Source organism: Chelonoidis abingdonii, chromosome 1, assembly GCF_003597395.2.
Source record: "Chelonoidis abingdonii isolate Lonesome George chromosome 1, CheloAbing_2.0, whole genome shotgun sequence".
NCBI lineage: Eukaryota > Metazoa > Chordata > Testudines > Testudinidae > Chelonoidis > Chelonoidis abingdonii.
Window position 1 is genome coordinate 346862888 of NC_133769.1, and position 12646 is coordinate 346875533.

The window sequence follows — 12646 nt, forward strand, 5'->3', positions numbered from 1 at the left end:
CAGCTCTCAGAGCCAAATCCTGTTTGCCTAACTCAAGTGAGCAATCTCATTGATATCAGGGGGACCTCTCAAGTATAAGGGCAGGTCTACGCTACTGCTTATGCTGATATAACTTATGTCGTTCAGGGGTGTGAAAAAGTCACCCCCCTGAGTGATGCAAGTTACACCAATCTAAGCCCGGTGCGTCCTGAAATTAAGCTGGTAACACTCTCCCACCGACATAGCTATGACCTTTCAGAGAGGTGGAGTATTTATGCCAATGGGAGAGCTCTCTCCCGTTGGTGAGGAGCATCGCCACCAGACGCGCTACAGCAGCACAGCTGCTGCAGCTGTGCTGATATAATGCTTCTAATGTACACTAGCCCTAAGTCTGAGCCTGCTCCCATTGAATTAAATGGCACAACTCACACTGACTTCAACAGAGCAGAATCAGGCTGCAAAGACAAGCAGGATATGGTCATCAGGACCTAAGCTTGCAGCCTATGTCACATGTGACTTATGGCTGCAGGATTGGGCTCTCAGTTTGTAAACTTCACAAACATATATCTTGCCTCAATATACCAACAATATACAATGAAATCCAACAGAGCTCTATAAACGTCTCCAAAATACAGATTTACAGGGAATCAGTTGGGAGCGCACACTTGGGTTGCACAGACCTGTAGTATGTCCTTTTTCTCTGACAAGTGATGAGGATGATGAGGATTAATATTGTTGCCAGAAGAACAAGTCCAACAGAAAAAAGGGCTATGAGTGTTGAGTTAGCTTCTCCTGCACCCAGAGCTTTGCCTAAGAATTTGATTCTTTCTCTGTCATTACCTGTCAAAACAAGAAGTAGCATATGAGAAATCTGTACGTCCATCGGCTTAAGTTTATATTATTTAAATAAAATGAATCCATACCCTTTACAGGAGCCTGATGTTTGACATGAATTGAGTCATATGCTGTGGTTGTTACTCCCCCTTCTAAAGGAACTTTGTTATCTGTGTAAAAAAATTAAAGCTTACTTAGGCTGAAAACAGTATAAAGAAGCCGATTTTAGTGGTCTGAGAAAACAGTGAATGCATCGTTTATTCTATCTTGGTAATACAAATAGAAACTTTGATTAGGCCAACAAAGTTTCAGGCAGAGATTGCCAGTAGCTCAGGGGTAGTTTTAAGGGCAAAATTTTCCCTTTCTTATGTAAGCAGAGTCTGAATGAGCTCTCTGCTGACATCTAGTGATGGGCTGTGGAAGAGGACTTCAGGAGCTGATCTCGTTTGTATGGGCACACCCACCTTGCCTAGGTGCTCAGCTTGTCCAAATGATCACTTTGGGCTGGTGTTGGATCCCCAGTCCCCTTGTTATTGGGGCAGGAGTAATAAAGGGTTGTTATCCTTGTGTGAATCAAGGGCAGCAGAACTGTACTTGACATAGCCCTTTGAAGGGCACTCGCTAGGTAAGGGACATGGGTTCCACAGCCCAGTGAGATGAGCAAGTGAAGGGACTGGGAGCTGTATTGGGGCAGGCCCTGCTTAATGGCTACAGGTACTATTTGAGCTTTCTCTTCTCCATTGTGTAATAAAAGAGATAATTTAGAGTCAGTTGAAAGTCTTGTTTCATACTACAGAGCTGAAATCACTGATACTTAAGTTTAAGTATTAGATCTGCTTTGGGATAGTGTGTCTGATCCAAGTGACTACCCAGTGTACACCAATCGTGAGGTTCCCCAACTAAGAACTGCAATCATTGAGAGCTGTGTTAAGTGGTGGGCTCTGAAAACATCTTGGTGAGTGGCCAGCAGCATGGCTGGTGGAGAGGTGCAGTGAGTGGCCAGCAACATGGCTGGTGGAGAGGTGCAGTGATTGACAGGGCGGCTGAGGGAGAGGGCCAGAGCAGAGCCCTGCAGAGAGGTGTGGCAATTGGGCAGCTGGCAGAGAGAGGTGGTGAGTGAGTGCCTGACCAATGGAGTATGTAAAGTACCTCCTTGCCTTCCCCCTCCAATCAGGGCAGGAGGTGAACTCTGCAGATGCACCTCTGAACTCTGGGTCTGCACTGACCAAGGACAGCAACTATGAGTGGGGTGCAGAGAAGGGATGAGCCTGTTAAAGGGACTTTTGGGTTGCTGGACTTAAGAACCTCAGGGGAAAAGGACACTGCCCAACTTACTTGGGGTTGGGTCTTTTTCTCATGGTCTAAGTTTACAAATCCTGTTTGTGGTGTTTTCCCGAATTAATGCTGAGTTACTTCCTTCCCTTTATTAATTTTTTTTTGCTACATTCAGGCTCTGTGCTTGCGAGAGGGGAAGTATTGCCTCTTAGAGGCACCTGTGTAATTGTCCCAGGTCACGGGGTGGGGGCTTGAGCTGGTTTTGTGTTGTATTATTGAAAAGGAACCCCTAGATACTGAACCCAGCCCTTGTTGCTGCCAACTCTGACTGGCAGAAGGGTTACACCTATAAACAGCAGAGATCTCAGTTGCATTAATTCTGCATGCTTTCACTCAGATCAATAGAAGTTTCACACCCAGAATAAGTGAAAATTACAGAACTGATGCACATTGGACAGTGAAGAGGAATTTCAGCTTAACCCTTACATTACTGTGAGCAAAATCCATTGTGTATTCCTCCATCTCTTACTGGGGCGGGGCAAGGGGGGGTTACAGCAGTCACTGAATGTGCTATAGCGCCTGTGGAGCACCTGGTGAGGGGAGGCTTTCTTTCCCCAGCCCCTGTGGACATTCTCAGACCACAGTATCATTACCCCACTGTGGGCAGGGTTTGCCCAATAAACATATTCCATGTAAGAATGTGCCCCTGAGAAGAATTTATAAATTGTCTTTTTACCAGAAATGAAATAAAAATGTTTTCCATGTGTAAGATTTCTAAATGACTTGATGGGAAAAGCTCTCAAGCACAACATGAATTAGATTGGCTTGCTTTTGCATTAGCTGTGTACTCACAATTCCCACTGGAACCAATGGGCATTATTCACTGGCAGGACTGGGTCCATTGTCTGTATCTAGTCTTCTTCATCACCCTCCTGAAAGGTTATTCCAGCTCACTTGCTATAGGTTTTTACTTCATTTTTTCTAATTTTCTTTTGCATTAAGAAAGTCTTTAAAGAGCTGACAGCTTTTCTTTAGGGCTATATTTTCAGAGAAGCTCAACACTAGAGATGGCTGAAAAATAATTGCTTTTTTCTCCTGTGGAAAGTTTTAAGTTTTGGGCAAGTAACTTGACAGTAATTTGTCCCTGCACCAAAATATTTCAATTCTAAAATTGTGCCCCATGCTCACATGTGCCCCATGCTCTCATTCTCCTCTATATGCTGGGCTACCTGGTTGGACTACATCTTCCATAATGCACCTCGGTCTCCCTTCTAGGTGAGGGGAGGCAGTGCCTCATGAAAGTCACTTTGCCATGGTATAACATAGTAGATGAAGCCTGGCAGGGAAACCAGGCTCACAGACAATGGGAGCATGAAGCACCTCAACTACAGTTCCCATGAGGCAGTGCGGCAGCATTTCAGAATAAAAATATTTTTATGTTTGAAAACAGGTGTTCAATTTGTTGACAAAAAAACCAGAACTTTTCTATGTAAAACAGACACTTTTAAAAAAAATTAATTTAGTCAAAATTTTCCATCAAAAAAAACATTTTGACAATAAATTTTCAATCAGCCCTAGTCAACATGCAACCACTCCCATTTAGTAGCTAAATGTACCGTTCTATTGGTGTTTAAACAGGACGCTCTCAGTCTAGCCACAACTCAAGGATCTCAGCATCTACTTAAGGGTGATATCAAAACTCAAAGCTGACGTACACAGTCAAATGGCAACTCTTCTCTGTGTTAATGGCCCAGGCCAACACTGGATGAACTTGTACCACACCTAATGAGCACTTGATCAGACTACATGTGCCAGGTATGAAGTCAACATTCCAAAACAATCACTTTGCATCATAAGCTGTGACAACAATTTATAAAAATAGGCTATTAATGTGCGTAAACAGGCGTTTAAAAGAAAATGAGTTTAAAGCAGAAGTACAATGTTCTGAAGCTGCACCTCCTCCCATTTGACGTAAAGATACAGGGACTTTCATCTGAGAGGCTCAAAAGACTTCAGTTACTGAGGACCAGATTCTGCCAGCCAAATTCACAGAGAACAATAATTTACAATCCTCTGCTCTAATTAAAGAGCCACACTCAATCCAGTGTAAAATTCTCTCTAGTTTTAAGGGCTGCTGTATTGCTTAAAATGGTCATGTGTCCATTAATTTTTGGTGCCTCTGTTTCTGGGAGCCCAACTTGAGACACCTGGACCCAGATCCACAAAAGTACTTAAGCTCCTAGCTTACGCTGATTTCAATGGAAGCTAGGTATCTAAATACCTTTGTATATCTGGGCCCTTGTGCCTGATTTTAAGTGCCAAGCTCCTGCATCTGCAACTGACTTCAATGGAAGCTGAGGAAGCTAACTGGGTCAGTTTTAGATCTCACTTTTGCATGATCTAATAGATCTTGTTCATCTCTAATTTCTATAACTGTATGCACCATATTCACTAGTTCAGGGGTAGGCAACCTATGGCACCAGTGCAAAAGGCAGCACACAAGCTGATTTTCAGTGGCACTCACACTTCCCGGGTCCTGGCCACCGGTTCGGTGGGCTCTGCATTTTAATTTAATTTTAAATGAAGCTTCTTAAACATTTTAGAAACCTTATTTACTTTACATACAACAATAGTTTAGTTATATTATAGACTTATAGAAAGAGACCATCTAAAAACGTTAAAATGTATTACTGGCACGTGAAACCTTAAATTAGAGTGAATAAGTGAAGACTTGGCACACCACTTCTGGAAGCTGCTGACCCCTGCACTAGTTGCTTGTCTGGTTTAGGCTAGCAGAAACTCTTGTGGTGATCCCTGGTGGCAAGACTTGTTGAAGGAGCAGGTTATGGTAACACAAAGCAACTTCAGTTCCACCTAGAGGAGGGATAAAACCAGTACAATCCCAAGAGTGGTTCCCTTCAAGCAGTACCCATTCGAGGAGCTCTTTTGGGTCTCCAAGAGGTTTAAAATTTGCAGAGGGCAGCAGTGATTAACATTGCCTGTTCACACTGCAGTGTAGGTCCACTCCGTGGAACCAGCCATTGGTGGGGCATGGAAGCATACTGGCAGTGCTGACCCAAGCCTTATGTTTTTTCCCCATCTGCCATTTCTCTGAACAGCTGTAATACCAGCGCACAGTAATGAAATGCATTTTCAAATACTATACCTGATTTGCTGATGGTAAAAGTTGTTTCCATGCCAGCATGAATGTGGTCAGCTACATGACAGTGCAGAAGCCATGTTCCAGGGTTATCCGCTATGAGTTCGATTGTTTGAAATGTCCCCGGGAAAAGGTCATACACATCTGCTCTGTGATCATTATCCGTCTGGGGCAGGACAAAACAGCATCATGAAGACTTCCATTACTACACCTGAAACAACGCATTCATGTTCTGACTATACTGGAAGCTTTTTGGAGCAGGGCTGCCCTCCTTGTTATGCGTTTGTACAGTGCCTAGCCCAGTGGGGATGGGGCCCCGGGGCAATACAGATTAATACAAATGATTTCAGGTGCTGCATTAGCAACATCAATGATGCCTTAAATACGACACCATGGTTGGTATTTGTTTTAAAGCAAGCTGTTTAAATAGTTCTTTCAACACATAAATACAGAACACGGGCCTTCACTGAACCCTAAAATAAGCAGGTGAAATTCTCACTGACTTCAATTTGTGTGAACCATCCTCTATTGTCCTGTAGTACATGCACACCTTAACTATTGATATTCATTTATATTTTACCACACAAAGGCATATGAACCATGAGCTTTACAAAATTCTAACTAATTCTGCGGTATTCACATGCAAATCTCCCACTGATGACAAATCATGTGTGTGTGCAAAAGCTGTGGGATCAGGCTAGAAGCTAGAAGTTCTTGCAAAAATTTCCCATCAAAATGTAAAGATTGTACTTTGTTTTTACCAACCTTGAAGATAAAGGTCTCTGCGTGGAAATGGACTGTATGGATATCGATTTCATTTCCCATTCCTATCAAGTACCAGTTTGTGTTTTCACCTTCTTTCATTGTTAGCCCACGGAGATTGTCATACAGCCTCCCATTAATTGCTGAAAGAATTACGAAGTTAGAGTGATTCTCACTAGTGGACTAAATGTGTCCAGTAAAGAGACAGAGTGCTGAGGGTGCTGAAGAGAAACACTAGCACCATACCCTGTTCTTGCTTTCTCTTTGCAGAGACCAAGGACTGGGTTTTCCATTGTTTTGTGCCATTACTTATATCTGTGCAAAGTGGGTGAAAATGGGAAGTAAAACGTTACCAAATTAGACTTCTACCCCCACTTAGGTCACTGATAACATTTTACACCCACTTTGCACTCACTGGGCTTGATTCATAACTGCATTACTCCAGTTTTACACCAATGTAAGTCTATTGAAATCCAATGGAGTTATTCCAGCATAAAACAAGTAAAGTGGTGAATCAGGGTCTCTTTTCAACAGTGCAAATGGCTGCACAAGAAACAAGAAGGTGGGGAATCAGACCCAGGCCTTCAAATGTAAAGTTGTTGTTCACATCTCAAAGCTTACAGGCAAAGAGACAGTACAGTTTGCATTTCAGTTTCAACCCAGCACAATAAGCAGTTTTTTGCAATGCATAAGGCAAGTTTTAACCTATCTTAATATAAAGTGCTGAGTGAGCAGGCTTTGTACAGGGGACCCACATGGGGGATGTGGGGATGGAATCCCATTCCAACGGGGAGAAATGTGCAGAAATACAAACTTGGCTTTTCTCTGGCTGCTACTATAGCATCTAATCTGTTCTCTCCCCCACCCAGAGGTTTGGCCAGTAGGTTCTTGCCACTTGGCCCCCAGTTCCCAAACTTCATGATCATGCTGTTACAAAGTGTGCGAACATGGAGCACAACTCTGCAGTGACAGGAGGTCATGGAATGGCCTCTCTGCATACACTGGTAGTTTGGCTGATTTTTCTGCCCTGTGCACTCACACTAGGGTGGCAGAGGAGGATTTGGCCCTTAAATAAGAACTATAAAGCAAAGTCAATGAGTGATCCAATACCAGGAATATATCCTGAATGCTCCAGCTATCAGGGTCTTGAGCCATTCAGCACATAAAGAAATATAAACTCACTCCTAAGAAAACTTTTTTCAAGGTCCCCCAAAGTCTGCTGGCTGATTCCAGGTTTGTTATTGATGCCCAGAATGCACCCTCGTTCCTTAGTAGCCATCTGGCCCAATAATGACCTAGTCTACTTTGTTTGTGAGGACTGTACAGCAAGATTATACAATTGCAAGACAATCTGCAGTCTTCTGAAAGGATTATATTAAAAAAAGAATTCATTAGTCTCTTGGATAAACTGCTGCTGCAACCAATGAAACCTACGTACCATGCTTGATGTTACCCTCCAGAAAGTCCTTGGAGTAATTAAAGTCATCAGAACACTTATGCAGATACTTTTCAATATTTTCATTCAAATACCAGGACTCATTTTCATCAAAGACCATGAACAGAAGAGCAAATTCACGGTCAATATCTCTCCTTAAATCCTTTTCATTTAGTATTCCTTTTCTGCAAATTACTAGTGGCCCAACCAAACCACTGTAAGTGTCCTGCAATTAGATTTTAAAAAAAGACATTATACACAGTACATAACATTGCTATTAACCATAACATTGAGCTGTGGTTAAATTAATAATTGTTGATAGTTCACATAACATAACTAATAAATAAATACAGATATGATATATATCAGTTAGAGCTGAGCCTTATGTTTTCCCATGCAATAAAGGAATGACTGACCATGGCTATACTTCCTGGAGTTCAGACAGACAGGACTACAACATAGTTTTCTACTATAAACTCAAACTTCCAATTTATCTCTGTTTTATAAAACCTTTTAAATAATAGACATAAAAATAATTATTCCAACTCCAGGAATTGTAACTGCCACCATCTTGTAAGAAGTAAATGAAAAATTTAGTTTCCATTCCTTTCACCCAAAATGGATGATAACATTTTCTACTACCCAGATTTTTGCTACCCAATTTTGTTTCAATTCCATGTGCACATGGGAGAGCCAAGCAAGAATGTATGGAGATATCTGCATGTGGAGCACACATCAGTTCAAAAGGATCAAAGGTTTATCTACACTGCAATCAGAGGTGTGACTGCAGCATCACTAGACATACCTGAGCTAGTGAGCTCAAATAACAATAGTAGTGAAACTGTGGCAGCACGGGCTGTACAAGCCCACCTGGGACATTGGGTAAGTACTCAAGACGCTAGCCTGTGCTGCTGTCGCTTCACTGCTTTTGTTCTTTAAGCCAGTTAGGTTAAAGTTAGCTTGGGGATGTCTACATGTGCTGCAGTCACACTTCTGATTGTAGACACACCCTGAGAGACAGAATTTCACAAGAGCATTGTGAGGTGCTGACTTATAAGCCACTTCATTAAATGTGGCTACTTCGTCAAAGTGCCTGAGGTCTTCTGAAAATCTGATCCCTGCCATGCAACAGACTTTTGGTCAAGTGCTGAAAGGAGAATGGGGATTGTCTGCATTGGGAATCCAAAGACATTTCCATCTGATTACTAATCAGTAAACCAGAAGCCATTCTTCTTCTTAGCTTCATGTATTCTGTGTGCTATTTATGCCTGTCTGTTGGTGCATTTAGTCGACACAAAAGTCTAACATGGTAACAATGACTTTCTACCTTTTAGATTTTCATGAAATAAAGCAAAGTCCCACCTCCACCCAAACCGCCCTGAAGTTTTCCTTGAAAATAAAACATGAAGGACCAAATTTAGTCCTGGTGTAACTCCCCTGATTTCAATGGACTATACATGGGGACAAATTTGGCCTTATTCATGCACCATCAGTAAGGCTGCGAATCTTTTACGAAGGTCACAGAAGTCATGGATTCCATGATCTCCGTGACTTCTGCAGCTGCAGCAGTTTGGGTGTGTGGAAGGGGGCTACAGGCAGGGGACTGAGGGGTGCTGGAGGGGCACTTACTTCGGGGTGGGGGGTTCTCACTGGCATGGCCCCGCAGCTCCTAGGCGGCAGAGAGGCTGGGGGTGGGGCTCTGCACCGCGCACTGCCCAAGTTCACATTTCCCATTGGCTGCAGTTCCTGGCCAATGGGAGGTGTGGCAGCCAGTGCTTGTGCCCCTCCACTGCCTAGGAGCTGCTGAGACACAGAGTCGGGTAGGGAGCCCCTGCCAGGCCTGCCAACCCTCCCCCACCCCCAGACCAGCGGAGTCCTCCCCCCAGTAACCACAGTATCTCTGGACTGTCTCCGCAACACCCGCAGCCCCCCACCCAAGTTTTAGTCACAGGTATTTTTAATAAAAGTCATGGACAGGTCACAGGCTGTGAATTTTTATTTACTGCCTGTAACCTGTCCATGACTTTTACTAAAAATACCTGTGACTAAAACGTAGCCTTAATCATCAGCTGTCATCTTCAAAAGCATGAATTACCCAGTCCTGTAAACCTGTCCTTATGCCAATAGTCCTCACGCAAGTAGTGAATAAAGGTTCACAGGATCCAGCCCCAGTTTAGGAAGCCATACATAAAATAACAACCTTTAGTTACTATTTCCCGGTTACCTTGACAAAATTCACTGTTGAATAATAAACCCAGCTGATGCAGTTTGGATCAGAAGTACCTGGACCTGACCTTTCTGGAACATTCCATCTGTATGTATTTATTTCCCCTGAAATGATAGCGAGAAAATAGTTTTACCAACAGCAGTTGGATGTTATGCGTTTTTAAAATATAATTCAGATCTGATGGTCTCATAATCAGAAATGTAAAGAGCCAAATGCGTCATATGCATTGAGGAGAAGCTGTGTTATAGTGGGCTGATGCCCATGAAAGCAAACTCTGATAATGATGCTGAAAACATTTCTGTTCTTTATTAGAGGTTAGAGGCAAACTGGAAGATTCTTATAATGATTATGTAGCATGAAATGATCGAGAACTGTATTAGTATGAGATTAGTGTCTCCAGTTGTGTGTTGATCCCTGATTTTACAAAACAAAATAATTTGACTGAAGAAACTGTCTCCTGTGGCCACGTTAAATTCTCTATATTTTAAAAAATAATACAGCAAATTATTTTCCTCCTGTACTACTGCTTTTATTGATATTATTTCCTATTTATGTTCTCATAGTGCCTAGGAGCTCCAGTCATAGACCAAGACCTGACTGTGCTAAATGCTGTACAATACAGAAAGAAAAGATGGTCCCTGGCCAAGAGAGCTTACAATCTATGTATAAGACAAGAGACAACATATTAGTACAGAAGAGAGACCGGGGAGTACAAGGAAACAATGAGACAGTACTAGTCAGCATGTTAGGCTGTGGTCTCAGCACACCACAATGTCAAGATTATTAGTAGGCATCACAGCAAAGGACAGTTTTAAAGTTTAAAATTGGCAAGATTTATTTGTAATGTCTGTGTTTAGGGTACGGGTGAACAGAAACCCCATTTACTACTATGTTTAGTTGTATATATTGTTTTATAATAATAAATGTATACTAAAAAATGGTGAACCTCAAATATGGCTCCGACCTTTGTGAACGTCACACAAATACTGCATTACCACTACTATTCTAAATTTATGGGACAAAACCTTGCTGTTCATTACTGTATTGATTTATGTACTTATGCAAGGCAGGCATAAGTACATAAGGCAAAAAAAAACCCCAAAACAAACAAAACAAAAAACCCCGCAGAAACCGGGCTTGGTTTTGGTTTAATTGGCTTGTGAATTGCTTGTTGGTTAGTTTTTTGCTTGTTGCTTGTTTGGTTTGTAGCTTGTTGCTTCTTTTTTTTTTATCGGCTCCTGGTAAGTAGGGGCAAGGGAGGGGTAGGGCCAATGGGGGGAGAGAGTCAGGGGTGCACAGCGGGCCTACCACAGTCCCAGACTGTACACTGGGGGTAAATCTAGTCACATAGAGTGTTGGGGTTCTGGGATTAGCTTGAGTTTTGGCTGACTGTGAAAGTCGGGGTGCTTATTTAACACATGAAAGTTGGCAACTGTGAATTGCAGGGCCCAGGGAGGCTTTTAAAGGTACAACCCTGGATTTGGGAGGGGACGTGGAACTACAGGTGCACTGGGAAGCATTCTGCCCCCCAAGACATGTGCAGGCAAAGTGTAGCCACTACTACATAAGAACATAAGAACGGCCATACCAGGTCAGACCAAAGGTCCATCTAGCCCAGTATCTGTCTACCAACAGTGGCCAATGCCAGGTGCCCCAGAGGGAGTGACGCTAACAGGCAATGATCAAGTGATCTCTCTCCTGCCATCCATCTCCATCCTCTGATGAACAGAGGTTAGGGACACCATTCTTTACCTTTCCTGGCTAATAGCCATTTATGGACTTATTCACCATGAATTTATCCAGTTCTCTTTTAAACATTGTTATAGTCCCAGCCTTCACAACGTCCTCAGGTAAGGAGTTCCACAAGTTGACTGTGCGCTGTGTGAAGAAGAACTTCCTTTTATTTGTTTTAAACCTGCTACCTATTAATTTCATTTGGTGACCCAATCTTCTGTGATGCATAGCATATTCCTCTCCATGGGTTGACCCTGCTGTGTGGGCTGTTTTTGAGGGAGGGCATGGCCATTGCCCTGCCTCATCCTCCTCTTTTTTCTTACCTTCCCACTTTGGATGCTGTGGGACTTATGGAGTGAGGAGTTTCTGTGCTACACTGAGCTCAGGAATGATTGTGCCTGGCACTTGTGCAGACCATGCAAGACCTTCCCTCCCCTGCCTTGCATGGCCCTGCAAGGGCGCAGTCTAGTCCACATTTATTTCTCATGTGCAAGAATGTTGTTCAGTAACCCTTCAGTTCACATGGCCTGTGGGTAAGTCCTATAGAAATCATCCCTGTGTGGAACAAAAGGTAAGATCCACAGAGAGACCAAATTAAAAGAAAACAAGTTTTAATGGATACTGTTTGGGTAGCCGTGTTAGTCTGTTTGGATCTGTAAAAAGTGACAAAGAGTCCTGTGGCACCTTATAGACTAACAGACATATTGGCTCCAATATGTCTGCCAGAGGACTCTTTGTGGCTGTTTGGAACAATGCAGCCTTATGCATGTCAGTACAATGCAAGGGGTAGAAATGATGTGAGCCAGTCTTTACTGTTCCAAGCAGGTTCTGAGTGAGCGCTCTCCTGACGTCTAACGATGAGCTGGGGGAAAAGACTTCAGGAACAGACTATGTTTGCACAGGTTCTATGCTGACTCTGCCTAGGTCCTCAGCATGATGGCACAACTTTGCCAAAATGATCACTTTTGTCTGGTGTTGGGTTACAAATCACTTCAGCGTTGAGTAGAAGGGTAGTGAAATGTTGTTACCCTTAGTGTATGAGTAAAGGGCAGATGAACTGTGCTTAGCCTACCCTGATTGAGGGGGTCACCCTAAACTGATCCTCACGCACTAAGCAGAGGGCAGGAGAGAGGGGGTGGGGACAGGTGCTTGTACCTGGTGGTATGGACTCTGCCAAAAGAGTTCTAGTCACCATTTAACCTTCCCCCTCTCCAGTGGGTCTTTGCTAACCAAGGCCAAA

General features: G+C 43.0%; 1 protein-coding gene across 1 annotated transcript in view; it reads right to left on the reverse strand.

The window, feature by feature from the left end:
• Positions 1-350: 350 nt before the first annotated feature.
• HEPHL1 (hephaestin like 1) overlaps positions 351-12646 on the reverse strand; it is a 57157-nt gene continuing 44861 nt past the window's right edge. Inside the window, exons 15-20 of the mRNA XM_075061731.1 lie at positions 9670-9776; positions 7449-7671; positions 6014-6153; positions 5255-5414; positions 903-983; positions 351-819 (exon numbers count right to left, since the gene is read on the reverse strand). Of these exons, the coding sequence (XP_074917832.1) occupies positions 617-819; positions 903-983; positions 5255-5414; positions 6014-6153; positions 7449-7671; positions 9670-9776 (914 nt within the window). The 3' untranslated portion in view covers positions 351-616. The remainder of the gene's footprint in view (positions 820-902; positions 984-5254; positions 5415-6013; positions 6154-7448; positions 7672-9669; positions 9777-12646) is intronic.